Source organism: Odocoileus virginianus, chromosome 10 (genome assembly GCF_023699985.2).
Source record: "Odocoileus virginianus isolate 20LAN1187 ecotype Illinois chromosome 10, Ovbor_1.2, whole genome shotgun sequence".
Taxonomy (NCBI): Eukaryota; Metazoa; Chordata; class Mammalia; order Artiodactyla; family Cervidae; genus Odocoileus; species Odocoileus virginianus.
Window position 1 is genome coordinate 68,405,316 of NC_069683.1, and position 27,653 is coordinate 68,432,968.

Here is a 27,653-nt window from a genome sequence, read left to right on the forward strand (position 1 = left end):
TTCCAGCTTGTGCTTCCTCCAGCCCAGCGTTTCTCATGATATACTCTGCCTAGAAGTTAAATAAGCAGGGTGACAATATACAGCCTTTACATACTCCTTTCCTGATTTGGAACCAGTCTGTTGTTCCATGTCCATGTCCATGTTCATGTTGCTTCTTGGCCTGCATACAGATTTCTCAGGAGGCAGGTAAGGTGGTCTGGTATTCCCATCTCTTGAAGGATTTTCCACAGTTTTTTGTGGTCCACACAGTCAAAGACTTTGGCATAGTCAATAAAGCAGAAGTAGATGTTTTTCTGGACACTCTCTTGTTTTTTCTATGATCAAACAGATGTTGGCAACCTGGTACTCCCACAGAATTGCTGACTGAATTCACATGAACAGTATGGTGAAAACAACCCCAAGCACATGATTCAGTATACAGTGCTGTTAGGTTGATAGGGCTCCATGTGATAGGCAAGAGCAAACCCAAATCTCCTGGAGAATTGCCAGCCCCAACTGCAAGATGTCATCTTATTTTTAGCAATGTTAATATGTAAACATGTATGTTATGTTTTACAATACATGGAATTGGCAATGTTCTCCAATTTCCTACATTTTTCTATTGTCATGATTGATCAAATTTACATTTCATCCTGTCACCATAGTTGACACCCATTTCCACTTGAGATCTCTTCACATACCCCAGACTGAACTTGATATATTTCACATATCAGCTCTATTAGGTCTTCATAAATTTATTGAAATTCCTTGTCCATGGAGAGACCTCCTTCTATGCTGTTTTATTGCCTTACCACCACTTAGATGGAAACTCAGAGGAAAGTAAAGATAAATTTCTGTGCTCAACCTTCCATTTTAAACTGGAATTTGACCTTACAATTAGAAAAGATAACAATAAAAGTAATCAACAAAATACAAACCAGTTTTGTGAACTTCTGTAAGTATGCAGTATTTTGGTTTTAACATAAAGTGGGTTTTATTCCTTAAAATATTATAGTCTTTTCGTCAAATAAATGTCTCAAAAGCAAAGTCACATTAATCTTTTATTGGTTTTCCTTTCCCATGGGATGACACAGGATTAGAAGAAAAGGGATGATAAAAAGTAAAGAGGGACATTGTGTATAATTCATTAAAATAAGAATTCATTTTCTTTAGCTTCATAGATCTCAACTAAGGGTTATTTTGCCCCTTAGAGGTCATTTGGCAATGTCTGAAGACAACTATTTCTGCTTTACTGACTATGCCAAAGCCTTTGACTGTGTGGATCACAATAAACTGGAAAATTCTGAAAGAGATGGGAATACCAGACCACCTGACATGCGTCTTGAGAAACCTATATGCAGGTCAGGAAGCAACAGTTAGAACTGGACATGGAAAAACAGGCTGGTTCCAAATAGGAAAAGGAGTATGTCAAGGCTGTATATTGTCACCCTGCTTATTTAACTTATATGCAGAGTACATCATGAGAAACATTGGGCTGGAGGAAGCACAAGCTGGAATCAAGATTGCTGGGAGAAATACAAATAACCTCAGATATGCAGATGACACCACCCTTATGGCAGAAAGTGAAGAGTAACTAAAAAGCCTCTTGATGAAAATGATGAAAATGAAAGAGGAGAGTGAGAAAGTTGGCTTAAAACTCAACATTCAGAAAACTAAGATCATGGCATCTGGTCCCATCACTTCATGGGAAATAGATGGGGAAACAGTGGAAACAGTGTCAGACTTTATTTTTTTGGACTCCAAAATCACCGCAGATCGTGACTGCAGTCATGAAATTAAAAGACGCTTGCTCCTTGGAAGAAAAGCTATGACCAATCTAGACAGCATATTAAAAAGCAGAGACATTACTTTGCCAACAAAGGTCCATCTAGTCAATGCTATGGTTTTTCCAGTAGTCATGTATGGATGTGAGAGTTGGACTGTGAAGAAAGCTGAGTGCCAAAAAATTGATGCTTTTGAACTGTGGTGTTGGAGAAGACTCTTGAGAGCCCCTTGGACAGCAAGGAGATCCAGCTGGTCCATCCTAAAGGAGATCAGTCCTGGGTGTTCATTGGAAGGACTGATGCCGAACCTGAAATTCCAATACTTTGGCCACCTGATGAGAAGAGCTGACTCATTGGAAAAGACCCTGATGCTGGGAGGGATTGGGGGCAGGAGGAGAAGGGGACGACAGAGGATGAGATGGCTGGATGGCATCACCGACTTGATGGATATGAGTTTGAGTAAACTCTGGGAGTTGGTGATGGACAGGGAGACCTGGCGTGCTGCGATTCATGGGGTTGCAAAGAGTCAGACACTACTGAGTGACTGAACTGAACTGAACTGAACTGAAGACATCTTTGGTTGCCATGACTGAGGATGGTTTACTGGCATCTAGTGGGGAGGAGAAGGGAGCGACAGAGGATGAGATGGCTGGATGGCATCACCGACTCGATGGATATGAGTTTGAATAAACTCTGGGAGTTGGTGATGGACAGGGAGGCCTGGCGTGCTGTGGTTCATGGGGTTGCAAACAGTTGGACACAACTCAGCGACTGAACTGAACTGAACTGAGTGGGGAGAGGCCATGGGATGCTGCTGAGCATCAGTCAATGCCCAGAACAGCCTCTTGTGAAGAATTATTCAGTTGAACATGCTAATAGAGTGCTAGGGGTAAGAACATTTACTCTTGCACAACAATATGGATATAGTTAATATGAACTGTACATTTAAAAATGGCTAAAACGGTACATTTTATATTATGTGCACTTAACCACAATTAAAAAAAAGAACATGGGTTCTTATTTTCTAGGCAGAATTTCTAGTTAGAAGTGAGCTTTAGGCATTTTGCATAGGAATAATAAAATTCAGCTTCTATGCTCAGTTAGTGCTTCACTTCATACTTAAGACTGGTGAGATACGCAACAGAACCCTTGTGTCATACACCATAGGAGAGCTGGTCAAGCTACTGTGGCAGAGATTTGTAAACAACAGGCATAAACTGACTCTGGTGAATAGAAGCAAAAGATAAAATTTATTGGAAGAACCTGCAGTCAGCTGCAAAACTTCAAAGAGAAGCCCTGTACCTAAGCTGTTTGTAGGACAGGACCCAAAGCAGCTTCAGAGATTTATCTGAGTGTAGGACTGAGCAGGCAGTATCGCCAAAATCCACTGCCAGGGTAAATCAGCCTCTGGTGTTTATAGGTGAGTGTCCAAGAGGCCAAGCTTGGGTTCTGTACCCCTTTCTCAGCCCCGGCAGTATGTGGCATATTTAGTGATGTCTCACTAAGACAGTCTACAAAGGAGAAAGACAGTCCCTGTTCCCAAAAGTAGGGTGACAGGATGCTGGGCAGGTAAAAACAATTAAAATGCATTTTAGCTGCAAGATAGATACTGCCTTCCGCTGCCCAAAGCAAAATGCAAACTGGCAAACAAAAAAAACAAGAAATGCTTTAAATACAAGACATTTGTTTACTATGAAATTGATGGAAATCACTTAACTTCTCTTGATCTGTTTTATCATCTACAAAATGAGGAACTTTAATGACTTCTATCTTCTACATTTTTATTATAGACCTGTTCCCTTATGTTTCTAAAAAAGTCTTTGAACTCCTATTCATATGTACCTTATATTTTGCCTATGTAGTGGATCCCCCTCTCATTTTATCTGTTCTTGGAATGGCTTCCTAATGGTTTTGGTGCTATTTCTGAGTTTTGAATTACTGATACATTTTGGGAAATAACAGATCTTCTCAGGGTGCTTATGTGTGGTGTAATTTGTATCAGAAAGAAAATCAATTCCAAATATTCATCCCTCCATTTGCAGAGAAAACCATGCAGAGGTGTACGGAGTATGGAGGAGGAACAGCTGAAAGAAAAGCCTTTTCCGGCTCTGTGTCCTGCTGAAGGCTTAAGCCCTGCACAGACAGTGTTTTTCCCACAGAAACACGGCAGTGAGTCTCTATGCCCGGAAAGGGAGAGCTCCCTGGACTGCAGGAGATGAGCTTGTGGGGGCACGCGACAAGGACCAGGGTGTAGAGATTTGAAGATTAGGAGAGACGAGGGAGGAGGTTGGGGCCCGCAGGGGCAGGTGGCCAGTGGGAAATTCCTGATGCTGGGATGCATCAAGGATGTGAAGGATGAGGATAATATCCAAATGGAGTTTTGGTCAATCATTGTCCTTGTGCAGTGTAAAACTGCACGGTTGATACAAATCTCACAAGGTCTGTAAGACTGGTTTGGACAAAGAAAGAGAGAAGAGGGTGAGACATATCTGGGATGCTGTGGGACAGAGGAGGGGGGCCAGGGCAGCTGTGGTGGGAGAGATGGAGTGAGGTCAGGTCGGGGGGAGCTTGGCACTGGGAGTGACCATAAGAATGCAAATCCTTGGAAATTCACACGTGTTTTGGAGGAAGCACTGGACTACCCAGAATACTCAGAGTGAGCACTTGACCCAAAGGGTGAGGGGAACTTAGTGTACTTTTGGGCTGTACTGTCTTGGGTTATATTACACTATACCTGACCGTGATAATAGGTTAGGGGCAACTGAACACCCAAAATAATGTGCTGGGGTTACTTATGTTTTTGGTTTCTGCCTTTGATTTCATTGTATGGCATGTCTTCTTTTGCCACAGTCCTCCCAAATAGAAATCATTTTTGTACTTAGTCACTTCAGTCATGTCCGACTCTTTGCCGCCCCATGGACTGCAGCCTGCCAGACTCTTCTGTCCATGGAATTTTCCAGGCAAGAATACTGGAGCAGGTTACCATTGCCCACTCCAGGGGATCTTCTTAACTCAGGGATTCAGCCCGAGTCTCCAGGGTCTCCTGCACTGGCACGCAGATTCTTTACCACTGTGCCACCTGGGAAGCCAGAATAGTTTTACCAAGAAATAAAAATTGTATCTATCTGTATGTTTAACATTTATTGACATCCACCAAGTGCATCTTGCTTGAGGAGAGTCATAGATGAGTAAGACATAGTGATGTTGTAAACAAAGTTTATCCGCAAATGGAGAGAGAGACATAAAAACCAACCACAATACAAGATTGGAGGCAGCAAGTGTTAAATGGAAGCCAGGAACAGTGTTCATTAATTCTGGCTGGGAATGGTTACATAGAATCCAATGAATGAATGTGTGTTCTTGCTGAAGTTTCTATTTTTTTCTTGAATAATTTCTCTTTCCTGTTAAGAGACAAAAATAAGAATATTCTGGCATTGTATAAAACACACACACACAAATCCTAAGACTAAAAAAAAACACAAGAAGTGTTGCAGTAGGTACTCATTCATCCAGCCCACTTTTCTATGCCTGGGACAAGTTTTGAAGATTAACCTCCAAAGGCTAAAAAGGCAGCACTGTGTGTAGGCCTTGGGGGTCAGATACTTTTGCATCCTGTATCTGCCATTTTACCAGCTGCATGATCTTGGGTAAGATACTCCTTATTAATAGCCTCTCTTTGTATTAGATTACCAACCTATAGAACAAGAGCACGAATAATTTACTGGATTGTTGGAATAAACAAGCTAATGCATGTGAAATGCTTGGTACGCTATATAAACTTGATGCATTTTAGCTATTATTTTTATTATCCTGAAAAGAATGTTGGGAATTTTACACTTGTGAGTTTAATCACATTCTTTTGAGTTTACATTTTCTGCTCACATCACTTCTTGGATTAACAAACACCTTACATTTAATACCTATATAATTAAATCTTGCTTTAATTTATCCAGAAGCTACCTCTTTCCAACTTTGACTGGAGGCACCTCACTCTCTAAAACATAGGATTTAAAGCACTAATCCATGAGTTCCATGGTTTTATATAAGGGGAGGTACTAATAATATTTTCTACTTTGTTGGTGATAACTGCCAACAATTGTCAGTGTTTCGTGAGCTTTTTTGACAGCAGCATCTCGTTAAATAAGAACTTTGAGGTACAGTTACATGATATTTCCCAAACTGTCTTCTTTGAAATGCTATTCTGAGAGGCTTCAATGGGTGTTCCACACAGAGGATTGTAATTTAGGAAGCGCTGAATTAAACGAGAGTTTGTTAGGTTCTCTGTAACATCCCGTGTACCTCAAATACAGTAGGTAGTGGTTTTTGAATTTGTTTCTCCAAAGCATCTTTTTTTTTGGTGGGGGCCGGGTGGGGGCGGGAATTGTCTGGTAGGACCAGTGTTCTGGGAACACCATTTGAGAAAAGTTGATTAATAGTAAATTGCAGCTTCAATCTGTTATCTTATAGGAATAATTTCCCTCTGAGGACATTACATTATTTATTATGTGGAAGCACTTTCATTGCTTTTCTGAACATTCAAAGACTCTCAGGTGATCTTTATGCAGTGTTTTCTTATCATCTTGACATTTTTGCCAGAAAAGTTTAATTGTATCTGTTTACTTAAAGATATAATTCTGCATGTATTCTCTTTTCCAAATTGCTTTTAAAAACATACTAAGTAGTGATCAGCTGAATTGTGTAGCAGAAAGAGTGTGAAGTCACGCAGCCCTGGCTTGGAATCTTTGTCCAAGAACCAAGAATTTGTCCTCGGATGATTTATTTAGCTTCTTTGATTCCTACTATTATATTTTCTGCTCTCATCACTTCTTGGATTAATAAATTCCTTACATTTAATACCTATATAATTAAATCTTTCATTTGTCTGGAGACATAGCTTTTTATCCTTGTCCTTTGATTTCTTTCTCACAATACTCTTTCTGACTTGATCAAGCAAATACAAATCATTTTATTTTTTTTAAACTGAGTTTGGAATTTGATTAAAACAAAAAAGTGTAGATTGGGACATGGGATATTCATATACATTATGACTAGCAATTGTCACTGTTGATGGTTAACCCCTTTCCCTATGTACATATGCAGGCAGGAAAAATTAGGTCACTTTTCCTCCTCTAGGGCCAAATCTGTGGGAGTGGGAAACCCCGGGAGAAGGTGTTATATTCCTCAGTCTATCCCTGTGGGGGAGACTCCGCTACAGTATTTGAATCCAGCCAGAAGGAAGAAAGAGTTGCAGCTTAAGGAAAAGCCCCTTGAAGTTTCTTTTCCACGATTTCATCAAATGATACTATATTACTGAAAACTTAAAATCACAGTATAAATATTCTCATAATATAAGATAGTCTGATTAAATTTCAAGTATCCAATGTCTCAAATTTCTCCCCTCAATAGGCTTTTAGATAGATATGTGTTTTTCAAAGTAAATACCTATTTCCCAGGCTTTCTTATTCAAGCCTACCGTAAGGAGACAATGCCTCCTTATGGAAATACGGAAATCATGAATATTACCATATAACATCTGAATTCCGTTGATATCATCCTGTGAAAGTTTGAAGTTCTTGGAATCTTCTTTGCTGTAGGTTGGATACATCACAGCATTAGGATCAGACGAATGACTCAGACCTAATGAATGGCCAAGCTCATGTGTTGCAACATACAGGAAGTTAACTCCTGAAACCAAAGAGAGACATATAGTGACTGTAAAAATAACTATCTGTATAATAACATCAAAACAGATAATCAAAATTAAACTATAAGATACCTAATTCTTTAAATCCTCCATAGTTTTCTTATTTGTTTCCAGGCCTTCATGAGGGGGTGGGTTTAAAAGAGGAATCAGAAAAGTAGTACTTTAATCTTATCACCACTTCTGGTTTTAAGAAAATATAATTTTTTTTCTGTCTATTTTCTTCTTATGTAATCATCCAACAGTGTTCAGAAGCAGAAAGCAAAGACTTTAAAAAAATATAAAGACCTGAGTTTGAAACCTCGCTCAGCTACTTACTAGCTGGACAACTATGGACAAATTAATGGGTATTGCTGAGTCTCAGTTCCTCATCTGTTAAATGGAGATAATAATTCTGACCTTGAAGATTTGTCATAATAACTCAAATTTCCCAATATCTGAAAAATGATGAATATCCAATAAATGATAGTGGCTCTGAATAGCAAGAGAGATAAAGTTGGTTTCGAGAAAGCACGACTGCAGGGCAGGCCCTCCAGGCAAGACTGCTGTTTGCTTTCGATTTGTTAAAGTGCGTTAAATATATGTTCTCTCTCCCTCAGACTCACAGACAGGCTTTGCAAATAAGAAGGAAATTGTGAGTGTGTGAGTTTGAGGGGCCAGAGTTCCAATCATGGTGCATTAGATTGAAGGAAGGTGTCTTTACTTTGAGTGGGAAGAGGGAAGAATGAAAAACACATGCAATATGTGAAATGGAAGCAGGGCCATAATTTTACATAGGTTAGATTTTCACAGCAAGGCATCACTATGGTGGTGAATTCCCATTGCCAAACACAAGGATTCATTTCACTTTCAGGGCCAGTTAGTAGCCAATTTTTTAAAAGCATTGTCTCCAATTAGGATTATTTATCTAGAGCTTCTCTTCATTAGTTTTCTGTTTTGTCTATAGTCTTCCACTTTGTAAAATGATGACTACAGTGGGCTGGGTTGTAGTGTGGGTTCTTTCTGACCAATAGTGACTAATATTAGTGTGTGTGCTGTCGCTTCAGTCGTGCCCATGTCTTTCAATGCTATGGACTGTAGTCCAACAGGATTCTCTGTCCATGGGATTCTCCTGGCAAGAATATTGGACTGGATGGCCCTCCTCCAGGGGATCTTCCTGTCCCAGGGATCGAACCTGCATCTTTATATCTCCTGCATTGGCATGTGGGTTACTTATGACTAGAGGAAACTAGGAAGCCTGAATAATACTAGAATTATATACAATTCTCTAAATATCATAGTCTCTGCTCCTTTTTCTCCTTTAACTAAAAAATATGTTGGGGATATATACAAAAGAGTTATAATTTATTGAAATATTAATATATTCCAAGCACTATGCTAAGCATTTTATAAGCATTATCTCATTTATTTCAAATAACAATCCTGTGAGGTGGGAATTACTTATAGTTCCATTTCACAGATGAGGAAACTGAGGCTCAGAGAAGTTAAGTAACTTGTCCAAAGAGAATGTGAGTAATTGGTAGAGGTAGAGCAAATTGAACCCAATGTTACTTGACTCTGTAGTCCGAGGCTCCATCTTCCATACGTGGAAATTTATGAGCACATTTAAAGCACAGAGGTTGGCAATTAGCAAGACTAGATAATTATTATTAATTAAAGCAATTATCAAAATTAGAGATAGTTAAGATATAGAAAGTTGAGGATTTTGAAAAGGATGTGTAATGGAAGAGATACGGGATTCTGTACCTATCCCGCTGCCATCAGTCCAGAGCTCATCCTCATCGAAGTGAGCGTCTCCTCCCAGGCCTGGCCCAGGTGCAAAGGCGTGAGCCAGCGTGGCTCCTGGTCCATCAAAGGGATACGAGTCCCCGTGAGCTGAAAGAAAACAGGGTGATTGCCTTTAGACACTGAATCTATATCCAGTCATTCCATCTTTTAGTTTATAATATTACTGAGGTGAAAAAGATCAGTCCAAGCAGCCAGCTGCATGACAGGTGGTTTGGGTATTTGTTTGTTAGAGGAACTTTTTCTTTCGTACAATTGCTGCTCATCCCTGATAACCTCCACATTTTGAAAGCTTACTGATGCAAGACGTTAAAACAGTCACATCTGATTTATGGTGGCATCTAAATGTTAGATTTGATCACTTTCCTTTGCCGCATGGTGGGAGAGTGGAGAATACTGGATTCAGCAGGTAATTGAATATCATTTAATGTAAGGTTTCTTAAAAACCGAGCTTATTCTTTGTGAGTATAGCAGATAATTTCTTGAAGAACTGTGCTCAAGGTGTCTTAAAATGGGGATTTTGATGTGCTTTTATTTGTGATGCCGAGAATTTTATTTTCAAATTGGCATCTGGCCATATCCGGTTTATCCGGTTTCTAAAAAGCATGGAGCGTCATGTCAGTGCTTTCTGTAAGGTTTTCTTCACTCTTGTCAATATTGCGGTTTAAGTTTAAATTTCAGCTAAAGTCACAGCACCCATATGAAATGTAATATTAAAGCAGACCAAAAGAGCAATATTTTCCTCTAAAATTTGCACCATGAAACATCAGTAATTAATAGCAGTCATGTATATGGGTTTTATCTCCTTAAGCCCTTTAATATAAAATTTTCTATTTTCTGCTTTCTTACTAAATACATGAAAGGTGTTGGCAATAGGCCACAGGGGCAGTTCACTTCTTGGAGACCACTTAAGGCCTTTGAAAGCTGTAACCTCTTTTTTTGCTTAAATATGTGTGTGCATGCTAAGTTGCTTCAGTCATGTCTGACTCTCTGCGACCCTGTGGACTGTAGCCTGCCTGACTTGTCTGTCCACGGGATTCTCCAGGCAAGGGTACTGGAGTGGGTTACCATGCCCTCCTCCAGGGGACCTTCCCAACCCAGGGTTCAGACACGTGTTTCATATGTCTCCTGCACTGGCAGGCAGGTTCTTTACCACTAGTGCACCTGGGAAGCCCTTGCTTATAACTTATATATGTATATAAAATGATTCATGTTATAAAATAGAGGTTGGCAAACTTTTCCTGCAAAGGACCAGATTTGTGGGCTTCATGATCTCTGTTGCATTTACTAAAGTCTGTCATTGTAGCTCCAAAGCACTCACAGACAATAGATAAATGAAAGAACATGGCTATGTTTGGATTTCCCTCATAGCTCAGTTGGTAAAGAATGTGCCTGCATTGCAGGAGACCCTGGTTCAACAGACGTAAGTTTGAGTAAGGGAGCTGGTGATGGACAGGGAAGCCTGGCGTGCTGCAGTCCATGGGGTCGCAAATAGTCAGTCATGACTGACTGAACTGAACTGAATGGCTATGTTCCAATAAATATTTATTTACAGATTTGGCACATGGGTCATAGTTTGCCATTTTCTGCTATAAAAAGTGGCTCTAAATTAATGGGCTAGAAAAAATGTAGTAACATTGACATATATATGTATCGTTGTATCTGTATCCCATTAATGAGATCTATGTATCTGTCTATCATCTATCTATATCTCATTAAAGATTTTAAATCTGGAAAACAGGAGAGCACTGATATAAACAACAAGCAAAACAGCACACAGGATCAGCCTGAAGGAATCTTCCTTACCTCTTCTTGCAAAGCCAATCATGATATCAGCAGTTCCCCATCTAACTCTCTTAAATGTCAGTGGGATCTCTTCACTCCATATTTTGAGGGCCTTGGCCACTAATTGATTCACTGTGATATGTGGTAAGTCTGAAGTATATGACATGATCCTGGTAGCAAGCAAGAAAACAATGTTTGACCTTTTAGGAAAAAGGCTATATTGTTTTTGTGAAAATGAGCCAAAGCAAAACTGACCTGTAGGTGACTACTTTGGAAGTCCATTTTGGGTGATTTGGGAATAGCGAATATTCTGCAACATCTGGTACTCCACATCTGGGCTTCTGCATGATCTCTATAATACGGGGGCTTAATATTCCAGTTATAGGCAGGTGAAAGAATCCTTCCATTCGCTTGAGTCTGACTTCTAAACTATTGGCATTCTTGATTTTTGAGTCAGATGCATAAAATCTCTTGAGATAGTCCTGTTGGAAAGAGAGTAATTGATCTGTAATTCTTGTTTGTCATCTTCTTTATCTCAGAAGTCTGCACAACTTTGCCTCTGATTCCTATGAACCCAAATAGTAGTTTGAAGGCAAAATAGTTACACAGTAACCAGGTAATAAAAGAGTGCATTCATGAGAAGAAAATTTAATATTGATGATGAGTCATTGCCATTTCTTTTCATGGCCAAAAGAAAAGAGTCCCTCTATTTTTCTATTGTCCCATTAAATGTTTTGAGGAGAAACCCACTGTGTAATTTATAAAACACAGACTTGTTTTAACAGTCAGGAAGAATGCCCTCAAAGTGCACACCTGAGGTCTGCTCTTGGCATCAGAGACCCTTTGGGGAGATCCAAAGTCACCCAGCCCTTTCTAAGACTCTCTGGAGGTCAGGTCCCCTGAGGTTAAAGCTCTTAACCTTTTAGTCCTGGGAAAGGATGTTAGGACATTATTTCATTCTCTAGGTGAAGAAATCAAAACTCATAGTAACTAAATGACTTGCTCCACGGTCATGTTTTAAGTTAGTAGGCAAACTGGTCCTGAGTTTCTTGACTGCTTGCCATGCCAGCGCTCTTTCCATAGCTAAATTCTTTGTAAAACCCTCTTTGTGAAGCTGTAAGGTAAAGAAGGTCTCTTAGGTGTGTTCCATGTGCAGTTAGGTCCCTGGAAATTTCTTAAAGGACCTCAGTGAATGGGTGTGAGGATAGCGGTCCCGCAGGCTAAATAGGAAAACATAGAAAGTGAATGAAAATAACAACAGCAGCAGCAGCCTCCCAAGAACCTTGATGAAGCACTTACTAGTGGCAGGGACCAGACCAAGAGCTTTATATGCTTATCAGATTTAAATCTCATAACCACCCTGTAAGTTGGGTATGGCAATACTTTCCTATTTCACATTTGAAGAATCATGGCTCCGAGAAGGGAAGTAACTTGCATGAAGTCACCCCATGAGTAACCAAAGGAACGGGTGTTTGAACTCCTATTCTGATTCTGAAGCCCATTTCCTCAGAAAACCATATAGCATCATGATAATGTGTGATAGTGCCGTCGAAATGAGTTAGGAGTATGAACTTCACGTAAGTAATCTCAGCAGTAAGGAGCTCTCTCTTCCTGTTCCCAAGGACTGTGTTTCATTCAATACAAGTACTCACTGTTCATCCATGACAGTTGCGAGTTAATTCCTGATTTAAAAACAAATAGCTCATTTTCTCCCTTCCAGAGCTACCAGTTTTGCAAAGACACCCTCTGGAAGAAATCTCTCTGAATCCTTGAGATGAGTTTTCCTACCTTCCTTTAAAGCTAGAGAACCTCCCTCTGGTTTACTGGCAATCTGCACCCTGGGTGAAGGGGCTCAACACTCCTGCAAGTGGACTCCCTCTGGAGAACCCAGAAAGTGGAACCATACGGAATGGACATTTTTCAGATCAAAAGAAAACAGTCAAACAGGACCTCCCTGATGGTGCAGGTGTTAAAACTCTGCCTGTCAGTGCAGAGGACATGGGTTTGACCCCTGCTCTGGGAGGATTCCACACGTTGTGGCGCAACTAAGCCCGTGTGCCACAGCTACTGAGCCTATCCTCCTTACGAGAGACGCCACCGTGATGAGAAGGCCATGCACTGCAACTGGAGGAAGCCCGCACACGGCAGCGAAGACCCAGCGCAGCCAAAAATAAAATAAATACATTTTTAAAAAGAGGTCAAATATCAGTAATTTCATATGGTTCAATCCAACACCTTACAGGGACTTTTAAAAAAGTCAAAGTTAGTGTGAAATAGAACTCAACTTTTCTTATGCTTAAAGCTTAAAGTTATAAACAATACTTTTACCAAGTAATAATTACTTAGACTTTCGGGTTCTCTGGTGGCTCAGCTGGTAAAGAATCTGAAGGGGAAACCAAGGAGACATGGGTTCGATCCCTGGGTCAGGAAGATCCCCTGGAGAAGGGAATGGCCATCCACTCCAATATTCTTGCCTGGAGAATCCCACGGGCAGAGGAGACCTATCGTCCATGGGGTCGGAAAAGAGTCGACTCGACTGAGCCGCTAACACTTTCTGTCCCTCGCTCACATTAGGATAATTATTAAGTAATATATTGGAAAGTACATGAGTTTTGAACCAGAGCTTGTTCTTGACTCTTGTCTCTGCAGTTAGCAAGTATGTGAGATGTGAATCAACTTTACTTTGGTTTTTTCTTTCTCCCAGGATAGAGCTGAGGATTCAATGACATCACATATAGGACGTATTTCATAATCTGAAGTTGTTACATACAGGATAGTTGGTATTGTTACCACTTCATTTATTTGCTAGACTCCTCCAGGTATAAAACACAGTATTACTGTTTCCACTGGATATATGAGAAAACGGTCAGAAGTTCATGCCTCACCCATCATCTTCGGTTTATCAGCAGGAGAGCTGCAACATTTACCCTTATTTTCTGTTCTCAGGTCTCTCCATCACTAGGGTCCTCATCTTGAGCAGCATCTCTTTGCTCTTTAAAAGACTATCTCAAGTCGCAATACATGGTACTACCTGCAAAAGCTTCAATCTATATAATACGTGTCAGGGATGTTGTTTCACATCACCCCCATTTGATTGATATCATCATATCTTCCAGCTAGAAAACCGAAGCTCAAAGGTTAATAAGATGCCTCTGTCCATCCACGCAGTAGAGTGGAGGAGGTGGAACTTGAATCCCCTTTGGGCAGGCTTCAGAGCCTGCACTTAATCGCTACTTGATTAAAGCATATATTGCCTTTATAATCGGGAAAGTTATTAAAGTGGCAAAGCACAGTTTGTCTGGAAAGCCCGTGGCGGCCCGGGAGAGAGGGCCGGAGACGTACCTGAGCCAGCTGCCAGCGCGGGTCGCCCTCGCCTGCCGGGCCCGGGCCGAGCGGCAGGGCCGGGCTGCCGGGCAGCAGGCACGCGGCGCAGAGCAGCGCCAGCCGCATAGCTGCCGCCTCGCGCTTACAGGGCATTTGGTGTTCTGTGCCGGAGGCTGGAGAAATTTATATGGCTTCTTAACCTTGAATGGGGAAACAGGTGACTCATTTCAGTGTTTTCTTTGTTTGGAACGTCTTACGGAACTTTGAAAAGCGTGTGTTATCTTTCATTAATGACAACGAGGAAGTATTATGCCCTTTTTGGCAGGAAGCACGATGGATTTGTCCTTCAAAGGGTTTTTTTCCCCACTTGTCTTCTGTATAAATTTAACCCATGAGAAGACACATTTTCTTTGCCAGAATCAAGTTGCTACTTTTTTTTTTCTTTTTCATTTTTAAAGCCTCTATTTGAGCATTCATTTCTGGCTGTGCTGGGTCTTTGTTGCTGCGCAGGGTTTTCTCTGGCTGCAGCCAGTGGGGGCTACTCTCCGGCTGCGGTGCGCAGGCTTTTCATCGCTGTGGCTTCTCTTGTTGCAGATCACAAGGAACTATGGTTTGCAGGCTGCAGAAACTGTGGCAGGAGGGCTCAGCGGCTGGGACCCCCGGGCTGTAAGCTCAGGCTCAGTACTTAGGACAGATAGGCTTAGTTGCTCCGCTTCCCAGATCAGGGGTCCAACCGTGTCTCCTGCATTGGCAGGCAGATTCTTTACCACTGAGCTACCAGGGAAGCCCTCAAATTGCTGCTTAGACATGTCTTCTCAATTAAAAAATCGAGGGAGCATTATAAACAGGACATTCTGTATTTTAAATAATATTTAAAAAACTGAAATGCATAAAAAATATCAACATGCATATACTTAAGTCATTATGAACCAAACGCTTTGTAACTGTCTCCAAAGTCACAGAGGGGAAGTCACATTTTTACATTGTGCTCATTCCTGAGTATACTCCACTGCAGCGACATTGTTTATTTCTGAATTTTCTGCATTTAGCTTAATACGTATTTTGCTTTGAACTTTTGCTTTGTTGCCTGTGTTTAGTCATGCTGATTCTGTGCCTTTTATAAGAGAATGTTGCCTATAGCCTGAAATATATAGGATAGCCTATTCTTAAGGCTCTGGCTTTTAAGAGTCCATTCATTTAGAGATTAAAGAGTTGCAGAAGAAATAATAATATTTGTCTTGTTGGAAGTTTACAGGAACATTGTGACTGACCTACACGGGCAACTGAAAGAACAAATGATTCCTCCATCAAAAAGTTGGCAACAACTCTCATCTTGCCTTGAAAAATGATTTGCTAAAACCCTTCGAGGAGTTGGGGGCTTTTCAGATACAAGCCACCTGTCTCCCTGCATGACCCTGCAATAAATCTTTCTGTGCTCCAGCTCCTGGTGTTTGATTTGTTTCATCTCACTCGCATTGGGCACATGAACTTGTGTTTCGTAGCAATAGCTTCAGATGATTTTTTCAAAAGAAGGAATCATCAAGTAGACTAGGTGAATATTTGAGGGCAAGGGGCAGTCGGGAAGAAAACTTTTCCTAAAACCAGCTACAAGTACTTCCTAAATTGTTTTGATAATTCTTTCTTTGTAGATATATTTTTGTTCACCATAGCAATTCTCTCTTTTGTGCATAAGACTTCACTTGGGAAAGAAAACTCTTTCCTGATCTGTCTTTGAGCTAGCACCATTAAGTATATTTCTATGTCCCCAAATTTGTGTTCTTGTTTAGTTGCTAAGTCATGTCTAACTCTTTGAGATCCCATTGGACAGTAGCCTGCCAGGTTCTTCTGTCCCTGGGATTTCCCACGCAAGAATACTGGAGTGGGTTGCCATTTCCTTCTCCAAGGAATCTTCCTGACCCAGGGACCCAACCCACATCTCCTGAATTGGCAGGCAGATTCTTTACCACAGAGTCACCTGAGAAACCCTTGCCCTAATTTACTCATTCATAAAACAAAAGCATTCATTTATCCATTATATGTGTTTGGTCCTAGGGATAAAGGAATCAGCAGACATATACTCTGAACTCAATTATCTTGTAGGGAGATATAATGGAATCATCTTACAGAGCTTAAGTTAAATATTAAAGTATAAATATGTGTAGAGTCATTTGTTGCTAAATCTGGAAACCTCATGTTGGTCCGTCTCAAATTTGATCACTGACAGGCAGTTGATTCCTGTGTTCTTTCATGAAAGACTCTCTTCCCTGGGATTCTGTGCTAATACATTTGCTTGTTTCTTCTTCTGTTTTGATCCCCATTTTCCTGTTTAAACTCCTCTTGCATCCACCTCTTAACTCTTGGTGAACTGTAAGTTTCCGTCAGTGGCCTTTACTTCTTGTGCTATGAACATTCCTTCAGTTCAGTTCAGTTCAGTCGCTCAGTCGTGTCCGACTCTTTGCAACCCTGTGGACTGCAGCACACCAGGCCTCCCTGTCCATCACCAAATCCGGAGTTTACACAAACTCATGTCTACTGAGTTGGTGATGCCATCCAACCATCTCATCCTCTGTCATCCCCTTCTCCTCCTAACTTCAATCTTTCCCAGCATCAGGGTCTTTTCCAATGAGTCAGCTCTTCGAATCAGGTGGCCAAAGTATTGGAGCTTCAGCTTCAACATCAGTCCTTCCAATGAATATTCAGGACTGATTTCCTTTACGATGGACTGGTTGGATCTCCTTGATGTCCAAGGGACTCTCAAGAGTCTTCTACAACACCACAGTTCTCACATCCATACATGACTACTGGAAAAACAATAACTTTGACTAGATGGACTTTCGTCGGCAAAGTAATGTCTCTGCTTTTTAATATGCAGTCTAGGTAGGTCATAGCTTTTCTTTCAAGGAGCAATTGTCTTTTAATTTCAAGGCTGCAGTCACCATCTGCAGTGATTTTGGAGCCCAAAAAAATAAAGTCTGTCACTGTTTCTGTTGTTTCCTCATCTACTTGCCATGAAGTGATGGGACCAGATGCCATGATCTTAGTTTCCTGAATGTTGAGTTTTAAGTCAACTTTTTCACTCTGCTCTTTCACTTTCATCAAGAGGTTGTTTAGTTCTTTGCTTTCAGCCATAAGGGTGGTGTCATCTTCATATCTGAGGTTATTGATATTTCTCCCGGCAATCTTGATTCCAGCTTGGGCTTCCTCCAGCCCAACATTTCTCATGATGTACTCTGCATATAAGTTAAATAAGCAGGGTGACAATATACAGCCTTGACATACTCCTTTCCCAATTTGGAACTAGTCTGCTGTTCCATGTCCAGTTCTAACTGTTGCTTCTTGACCTACATACAGATTTCTTAGGAAGCAGGTCAGGTGGTCTGTTATTCCCATCTCTTTAAGAATTTTTCAGTTTGTTGTGATCCACACAGTCAAAGGCTTTTGGCGTAGTCAATAAAATAGAAGAAGATGTTTTTCTGGAACTCTCTTGCTTTATTGATGATCCAAAGGATGTTGGCGATTTGATCTCTTGTTCCTCTGCCTTTTCTAAATTCAGCTTGAACATCTGGAAGTTCACAGTTCACGTACTGTTGAATCCTGGCTTGGAGAATTTTGAGCATTACTTTACTAGTATGTGAGATGAGTGCAATCGTGTGGTAGTTTGAGCATTCTTTGGGATTGCTTTTTTTTGGGATTGGAAAGAAAACTGACCTTTTCCAGTCCTGTGGCCACTGCTGAGTTTTCCAAATTTGCTGGCATATTGAGTGCAGCACTTTCACAGGATCATCTTTTAGGATTTGAAATAGCTTAGCTGGAATTCCATCACCTCCTCTAGCCTTTGTTCATAGTGTTGCTTCCTAAGGCCCGCTTTACTTCATATTCCAGGATGTCTGGCTCTAGGTCAGTGATCACACCGTCATCGTTATCTGAGTCATTAAGATCATTTTTGCACAGTTCTTCTGTGTATTCTTGCCACCTCTTCTTAATATCTTCTGCTTCTGTTAGGTCCACACCATTTCTGTCCTTTATTATGCTTTATTATGACCATCTTTGTATAAATGTTCTCTTGGTATCTAATTTTCTTGAAGAGATCTCTAGTCTTTCCCATTCTATTGTTTTCCTCTATTTCTTTGCTCTGATCACTGATCTCTCCTGGCTATTCTTTGAAACTCTGCATTCAAATGGGCATATTTCCTTTTCTCCTTTGCCTTTCATGTCTTCTTTTCTCAGCTATTTGTAAGGCCTCCTCGGACAATCAATTTGCCTTTTTGCATTTCTTTTTCTTGGGGATGGTACTGATCAGTGTCTCCTGTACAATGTCACGAACCTCCATCTGTAGTTCTTTAGGCACTCTGTCAGATCTAATCCCTTGAATCTATTTGTCACTTCCACTGTTTAATTGTAAGGGATTTGATTTAGGTCACACTTGAATGATCTAGTGGTTTTTCCTACTTTCTTCAATTTAAGTCTGAATTTGGCAATAAGGAGTTCATGATCTGAGCCACAGTCAGCTGCCGGTCTTGTTTTTGCTGACTCTATAGAGCTTCTCCATCTTTGGCTGCAAAGAATACAATCAATCTGATTTCTGTGTTGATCACCCGGTGATGTCCATGTGTAGAGTCTTCTCTTGTGTTGTTGGAAGAGGGTGTTTGCTATGACCAGTGCATTCTTTCGTCAAAACTCTATTAGCCTTTGCCCTGCTTCGCTTTGTACTCCAAGGCCAAATTTGCCTGTTACGCCAGGTGTCTGTTGACTTCCTACTTTTGCATTCCAGTCCCCTATGATGAAAACGACACCTTTTTTGGGGGTGTTAGTCCTAGAAGGTCTTGTAGGTCTTCGTAGAACCATTCGACTTCAGCTTCTTCAGCATTACTGATACTGTGATACTGAATTGTTTGCCTTATAGATGAAGAGGGATCATTCTGTTATTTTGGAGATTGCATCCAAGTACTGCATTTCAGACTTTTGTTGACTATGATGGCTACTCAAGTTCTGTTAAGGGATTCTTGCCCACAATAGTAGATATAATGGTCATCTGAGTTAAATTCACCCATTCTAGTCCATTTTAGTTTGCTGATTCCTAAAACGTCAATGTTTACTTTTGCCATCTCCTGTTTGACCCATGATCTCATATCACTCCACGGGTTCATTTACTACCCATACTTTAATCAGTTCCAGGCTTGTTTAAATCTCATTTTCCTGGACTTAATAATATCTTGTAACTTGGTTGCTATCAGGATAAAGGAAATGTTTATATATCACTTATCTCATTCCCTGGCATAAATTTAGCCTAAATCTCTTCCTTATAAATTTGTATTTCCTATCATATTCTAGAAATGTTCATTTGAATGTTCTATAGGAACTACATGTCTTAAACTAAAGTCATGATCTTTCTCATCAGTCTTTTTCAGCTCTGGGATTTTTTATTTCAGTGAGTGTTACCATAGTTCACATTTGCTTTTGTGACTCTATAGGCATAGTGTAGGTCCGGAGCCAAAGTTCTGACTCTGGCTTTCAAATTCTTGGTTAGCTGCTAGGGTGGTGGATATATTGTACAGCACTGAAAATGACTGCTGCAGTCCATGGGGTCACAAAGAGTCAGACATGACTGAGCAAATGAACTGAACTGACAGAAATTATAGCCAATATTTTATAATACCTAAACCTTTAAAAATTGTGAATCACTTATCTGAAACTCATGTTGTGCATCAACTATACTTCAATAGAAACAAAATATAATACATGTTTAAGTCTTTAAAAATGCACACAGAAAATAAAATATAATACATTAAAAAAGGAAAAAGAAATAATACTTGCTAAGGAAAGCAGAAAAACCAAGAGCAATTGAATTTCAACAATATTAATGACTGCAATTTAAAAATAATTCAAAGATGAATTATTGAGCTCTTACTATGTGTCAGGCATGGTTTTTAATGTACCATGTGCATTGTTTCACATAATACACAAAGTAATCCCATGAAGCAGTGTAATAGTCAGGATCCAATTGAGAATGACAGAAATTGCCTTACCTAGTTTTAGGAGAAAGGGAATAGAGGAAGAACTTTCAGAACAACACCACAAAACTTACCAGTCAAAGAAACCACTCCTTCCATATGCAGGATCCTGGGAAATCAGAGAGCTGCTCTCTACATCAATGGTCCCAGAATTCCATACTTTGTATTTGTCATCTGTCTGACTTATTTCATCAAGCATAACATGCTTTAGGGTCTCCTACATTGCAGGCAGATTTTTTGCCATCTGAGTCATCAGGGAAGCCTTAGGCCATCCACATTGCTGTAAATGGCAGAATTTCATTTTTGATGGCTGAATAATATTCCATTGTGTGTGTGTGTGTGTGTGTGTGTGTGTGTGTGTGTGTGAGAGAGAGAGAGAGAGAGAGAGAGAGATCTTTATCCAATAATCTGTTGATGGGCACTTGGGTAGCTTCTGTGTCTTGGCTATTGTAAATAGTGCTGCTGTGAATACTGGGGTTGTTTGTATATTCTTGATTTAAGTGTTTTCATTTTTTCCAGATATCTATTCAAGAGTGGAATTTCAGGATCGTATGGTATTTCTGGACTTCGATATAGAGAAGCTGGTTCAATCCTTTGGTCAGGAAGATTCCCTGGAGGAGGGCAGGGTAACCCACTCCAGTATTCTTGCCTGGAGAATCCCATGAACAGAGAATCCTGGGGTGCTACAGTCCATGGGGTCACAAAGAGACTGTAGCGACTTTGCACAGAGGTATGATATTTCTACTTTAATTTTTTGAGGAAACTTCATGCTGTTTTCCATAGTGACTGCCTCAATTTACATCCCTACCAAGAGTGTACTAGGGTTCCTTTTTCTCCACATCCTCTCCAACATTTGTTATTTGCAGACATTTTAATGATAGCTATTCTGACAGATGTGAGGTGATACCTCATTGTGGTTTTGATTTGCATCGCTCTAATAATTAGTGATGTTAAGCCCCTTTTCATATGTCTGTTGGTCATCTGCATGGTCTCCTTTGGAAAAATGTCTATTCAAGTCTTCTACCCATTGTTTGATTTGGTTGTTTATTCTTTTGATGTTGAAATGTAAGTGCTTTTTATATATATTTTGAGTATTAACTCCTTATTGGTCATATAATTTGCAATATTTTCTCCCAGTCTGTAGGTCATCTTTTCATTTTATTGACAGTTTTCTTTGCTATGAAAAATGTTTAAGTTTAATTAAGTTCCATTTGTCTATTTTTGCTTTGGTATCCTATGCCTTTAGGAATAGATCTTGGGAAATATTGCTATGTTGTTCAGTTGCCAAGTCGTGTCTGACTCTTTGCAACCCCATGGATGGCAGCATGCTAGGCTTCCCTGTGCTTCACCACCTCCCGGAATTTACTCAAACTCATGTCCATTGAGTTGGTGATGCCATCCAACCATCTCATCCTCTGTCGTCCCCTTCTCCTCCTGCCTTCAATCTTTCCCAGGATCAGAGTCTTTTCCAATGAGTGGGCTCTTTACATCAAGTGGCCAAAGTATTGCACCCTCAACTTCAGCATCAGTTCTTCCAACGAGTAGATCCTGGAAAATATTGCTATTTATGTTAAGGAGTGTTCTGCCTCTATTTTCTTCCAGGAGTTTTAGGGTTTCCAGTCTTATTTAGGACTTTAAACCATTTTGAGTTTATTTTTGTATATGGTGTTAAGGAATGTTCTAATTTCAATCTTTTACTTGTTGCTGTCCAGTTTTCCCAGCCCCATTTATTAGATGCTGGCTTTTTTCTGTTGTATATTATTACCTCCTTTGTCATAGATTAGTGAAGCATAGGTGTGTGGGTTTATTTCTGGGCCCTTTATTCTGCTCCACTGATCTATGTGTCTGTTTCTATGCCAGTGTTATAGTGTTTTGAATACTGTAATTTTGTAGTGCAATTTGAAGTCGGGGAGCATGATAGCTCCAGTTTTTTCTTTTTAAAGATAGCTTGAGGAATTCAGAGTCTTTTGTGATTTCATGTAAATTTTAGGATTATTTGTTCTAGTTCTGTGTAACGTGTAATGGGTATTTTGATCGGAATTGCATTTAGTCTGCAGATTTCCTTGGGTAGTGTGGTTATGTTAACAGTATTAAAATTTCCAGTCCAAGAACAGGGTATATCTTCCCATCTGTTTGTCATCTTTAATTTCTTTCATCAGTGTCTTATAGTTTTCCAAATACAGGTCTTTTATGTCCTGAGGCAGGTTTATTCTTAGGTATTTTATTCTTTTTGATGCAATTGTAAATTGTATTGTTTCCTTAATTTCTCTTTTCGATAGTTCACTGTTTGTGTATAGAAATGCAACAGATTTCTATATATTAATTTCATATCCTGCAATTTATGAATTCATTGATGAGCTCTAGTGTTTTGGAGGTGTCTTTAGAATTTGCTAGGTATTATATCATGTCATCTGCAAATAGTGACAGTTTTACTTCTTGCTTTCCAATATGGAAGTGCTATCTATTTTTGTATTATACTTTATAATACTAAAACTTTATAATATAACCATAATAGCAAATATTCTTATAAAGTTTACAGTGTCCTCAGTTCTAAGTGTTTAACATATTGTTAAATCCTCAAAACAAACCTGTGGTAGGTACTATCATTTTCACTCTTTTTACAGTTGAAGAAACTGAGGTGCAGAGTTTAAGCAAACTTACCCAGTGCATGCATGCTCAGTTGCATCCGACTCTTTGTGACCCCAGGCTCCTCCGTTCATGAAATTTCCCAGGCAAGAATACTGGAGTGGATTGCGATTTCCACCTCCAGGGGAGCTTCCTGACCCAGGGGTTGAACCTGTGTCTCCTACATTGAAGGATTCTTTACCGCTTCCTGCTGAGCCACCAGGGAAGTAGCTTATCCAGTATCACATGGCTATTAAAGTGGCAGAGACAGGCAGTCTATCCTATTCCTCACTGTATAGTACTGCCTGTATCACGGGATGAAATATTGTTTCATAAATTACTTCAAGGTTATTTCCTGACTCAATGGGACTACAAGGTCCTTGAGAGCAGGAACTTGTGTTTTTTTGCTGTATGCTCCACTTTACATGTCCTCCAAGTTATTCTTTTCATATTTACCTTAAAACCTTTTTAGTTTAAAATAATTTTAGATTTTCAGAAAGTTCTTAAAAACAAGAGTTCCCAAATACCCCTTACCTAGCTTCCTTTAATATTAACATCTTACACATCCATGATCTTTATAAAAATGAAGTTAACATGGGAATATCACTTAACTAACATACAGACATTATTTAGATTTCACCAGTTTTTTCAATAATTTTTTTCCATTCCAGGGTCCAATACTACATACCAAGTTGCATTTGGAGTCTTACTGGTTTTTAAATCTGCGAATAAGAAAGAGAGGAAAGCTGACCGCATGGGCCAATCTGATAATGATATCCAACAGTCTAAGTATTCAGACTTTTTAACCACCAGGTTTTCCTCCTTAGTTTTCAGTGATAGCAGTATAAATTTCTGTGCTTTAAAGTAGGACAGTACGATACACAAGGTTCAACATTTAAATATAAGTGGGTTTTTTTTTTTTGTATTTGAATACGGAGAAAATTCAAATTGAATGTGCAATTCTTGCACATTCTAATTACAATTGAATTCTAATTGCAATTCTAATTACACTGAATTCCATTCCTCTTAAAAGCTTTGTTATTAAAAAAGCTGCAGTTTGTTGACTGCCTATTATTGTTTAGTAAGTACTTTGCATGTGATTTTGCTGTTAATCATCACATCAATGCTAAAAGATAATTATAGTGCAAAGACGTTAGTTTTTGTTTGTTTGGCAATTTCTATTTTTGTCACTGCCCTTCCCCAACTTGGTAGGATCTCCAGTTTGTGGATCGCCCACCTGGCAGCTCTATTGGGGACCTCCTCCAAGAGGACTGATGCCAACACACTGCGCCTCCCAGGACTGCTGTTGCCAGTGCCCCGACCCCGAGGTGGGCCACGGGGGACCCACACCGCCACAGGAGACCCCCAGACACTGACAGGCAGGTCTGCCCAGTCTCTTGTGGGGTCACTGCTCCTTTCCCCTGGGTCCTGGGGTGCACAAGCTTTTGTTTGTGCCCTCCAAGAGTCTCTGTTTTCCCCAGTCCTGTGGAAGTTCTGTAATCAAACCCTGCTGACCTTCAAAGTCAGATTCCCTGGGGATTTCCAGTCCCTTTGCTGGATTCCCCAGGTTGGGGGATGCAGGGCCTGACGTGGAGCCAATCATACCAAAAAGTTCTTGCACTGTTGCAAAGGTTCCAGGCCACACTACTGCTAGACTAGTTACGGCTTTTACAATCCCTCCTTTTGGCGTTTGCATGAGTTTCTTTGAAACTTATTCATTTACTTACCAAATACTTATAAAGCATATGGTATATATGCGGTATAGCCCTGTGAGAGGGCTAGGGAATTCAGGAAAACTAACGCTTAGACACTACCATCAGGGAGCTGGCAGCTTCGTTGAAATAGCCACAGAAAATTAGAATGCAATATGGTCAGTGCAATGCTAAGTTTTTCTTGAGATATGAAGGAATAAAGAAGAGGAATATTTAGCACAGCCTGGTGTTGTTGGCCGATGCACTTAGGGCAATGAAGGCAGACTCACTCATACCTGCATCACCTGATTTAATCACATACTGTCTCAAGTGACTGACTGGTCCCCTTGAGGAACGGTGCCATACTGAAGGCTCAGATTTGATTCTTAATACTGACAAGTCAAATCTGTAGTAGCAGCGGCAACAGCTAGATCAACTGTAGCTGAGCTCATGAATAGCTTCCATGTCCATTACTGTGCATTTTGCTCACAGGCCCACTATGTTCATGGGTAGCTGAGGGCAGAGGCGAGCTGACCTCTCCTAGACACGTGATTGCATCCACAGAGGTGTTCAGGGCTTCCTCCTGGGGAGATGTGCTCCTTCAGGCATTGATGTGAGACACAGAGATCCACACTTTGTGCTCACTTGCCTAGGTTCATTCAGGTGCTACTTTCCCAGACCTCTTTATATTTGATCTTATAATCTTTCTATCTTGTTCCTTCTAGATTCCTGATGAACCAGTCAAGTGACTTGTGATTACAGGAATTTATGTATATTTTTATTTTTATGTGATCACTTCCCCCTCCAGACTGAGCTGGTGACTGCTTATCATCATCAACATCAACAGCAAATGCACTGTTCAGTGCTCTGCTTGCTGGAACCATCACCCTTCATTACTGCCTTTCACAGTCACCCCCCGGGGGACTCGAGGATGGCAACAGCCTACAGTGAGCCAGGCATGAGAGAAGGGGAGCAGATAATGCCACCCCAACTATGTCACGTTGGCATAAGGCTTATTTTGAGCTGAAGGCCAGTGAGAAGAAACAGAGATAAGAACAGCTCTAGGCCCTCTCCCTCCTTTCCTAAAAGCTGGACATAAGTTTGTGAAGTATCACTATTCTCTATTTAGGAGGAAGGACTAGACCTCCTACCAGCTCAGAGACAGCCCTAGAGGAATTTATATAACAAGGTTTACTCACTAGATCTTCCATTAGTTCCCCCATATAGCTACCTTCCCACAGTTTGCTGTCCCAGAAACTTAAAACCCATTTCCTTGTCTTGTCATTTCTCACATTCACCTTCTCCACTGAATTAAACCATCACCTTTATCCTAAAAGGCGACTGAACTGAAGTGAACTTTATTCTAAATTAAATGCCATCTTAGTGCACTGCCATGTAAATGATTCCAAGTATCCAAAGATGTATAGATAAGTTAAAAGCATTTAGCTTTTAAATAAATTTAAATAAGATGTTTAGTATTATTCCCTTGGACACAAAGGAGATCCAACCAGTCTATCCTAAAGGAAATCAATCCTGAATATTCATTGGAAGGACTGATGCTGAAGCTGAAACTCCAATACTTTGGCCACCTGATGCAAAGAACCGACTCATTTGAAAAGACCCTGATGCTGGGAAAGGTTGAGGGCAGGAGGAGAAGTGGACGACAGAGGATGAGATGGTTGGATGGCATTACTGACTTGATGGACATGAGTTTGAGTAAGCTCCGGGAATTGGTGATAGACAGAGAGGCCTGGTGTGCTGCAGTCCAGAGGGTCACAGAGGGTTGGACATGACTGAGTGACTGAACTGAACTGAACTTCATCCTAAATTAAATGACCCTTGTGCACTGTCATGTAAATGATTCCAAGTATCCAAAGATGTATAGATAAGTTAAAAGCACTTAGCTGAATAACATGGCTAGCATTATTCTATTTGCATAAATAAATATATATTAAATATAAAACATACGTGCAGTAGGGATTTCTTTTGAGGAGAGAGGGCAGCGGAGCGCAGATAAAGGAAGATTTTCGCTTTTTACTGTATAACAGTTAATAAAAGATAGCATTTTTGCATGTGGCAGACTCTGTCCTAAAGCTTTACTTTTTAAAATTTCATTGACTCATTACAACCCCAGGAGGAAGATACTTGTGGTTGAGAGTGTAGACTCTAGGTCTACAGACATTTAAGAGTTCATATCTCAGCTTATAGTCTAGCAGTGCAACTGTGAGCTTAAAACAAATTACCTAAACACTCTGTGCTTCAGTTTCCTCATCTGCAAAATGTGAATAGAAGTAATAGAGTTGTTGTGAGGGTTAACTGAGGTACACATGGGAGCTTATTAGAACAGGCCTTGACACATAAAGCACTCGTAAAATTATTATCATCATCATCATTTCCATTTTATAGACAAACAGAGTGAGGCCCAAAAGTTTAAAGTAACTTGTTAGTAAGTGGTAGAGTCAAGTATTAAATCCAGCCTGTCCCCAAAACCTAGGCTGTTAATTATTTAGTCAAACTGCTTCTCAGTTCTCTTGGATAATTGAACTTTTTTGTAAGCATGCTTATGAACACATGTGTTACTTGTGTGTCTTGGGAAAATTAAAAGCTGTGAGAAGAAATGTGAATGGAAAATAAATTTTTACAAGATGAAGATGAAATTTTAAACTATCACCTGTGCAATTTTTAAGAGAGCATCATAGATATTAATGGGGCTTCCCAGGTGGTACAGTTCAGTTTCAGTTCAGTTCAGTCACTCAGTCGTGTCCAACTCTTTGTGACCGCATGAATCGCAGCACACCAGGCCTCCCTGTCCTCCCAGAGTTTACTCAAACTCATGTCCATCGAGTCGGTGATGCCATCCAGCCATCTCATCCTCTGTCATCCCCTTCTCCTTCTGCCCCCAATCCTTCCCAGCATCAGGGTCTTTTCCAATGAGTCAACTCTTCACATGAGGTGGCCAAAGTATTGG

General features: G+C 40.3%; 1 protein-coding gene across 1 annotated transcript; it reads right to left on the reverse strand.

The window, feature by feature from the left end:
• Positions 1–4,889: 4,889 nt before the first annotated feature.
• Positions 4,890–14,502, reverse strand: MMP7 (matrix metallopeptidase 7). The gene is made up of 6 exons (XM_020883405.2): positions 14,377–14,502; positions 11,290–11,516; positions 11,056–11,204; positions 9,211–9,339; positions 7,287–7,448; positions 4,890–5,164 (listed from the first exon to the last, which is right to left on the reverse strand). The coding sequence occupies exons 1-6, from the start codon at positions 14,482–14,484 to the stop codon at positions 5,136–5,138; spliced, it is 804 nt and encodes a 267-aa protein (XP_020739064.1). The 5' UTR covers positions 14,485–14,502; the 3' UTR covers positions 4,890–5,135.
• Between the last annotated feature and the right edge of the window lie 13,151 nt (positions 14,503–27,653).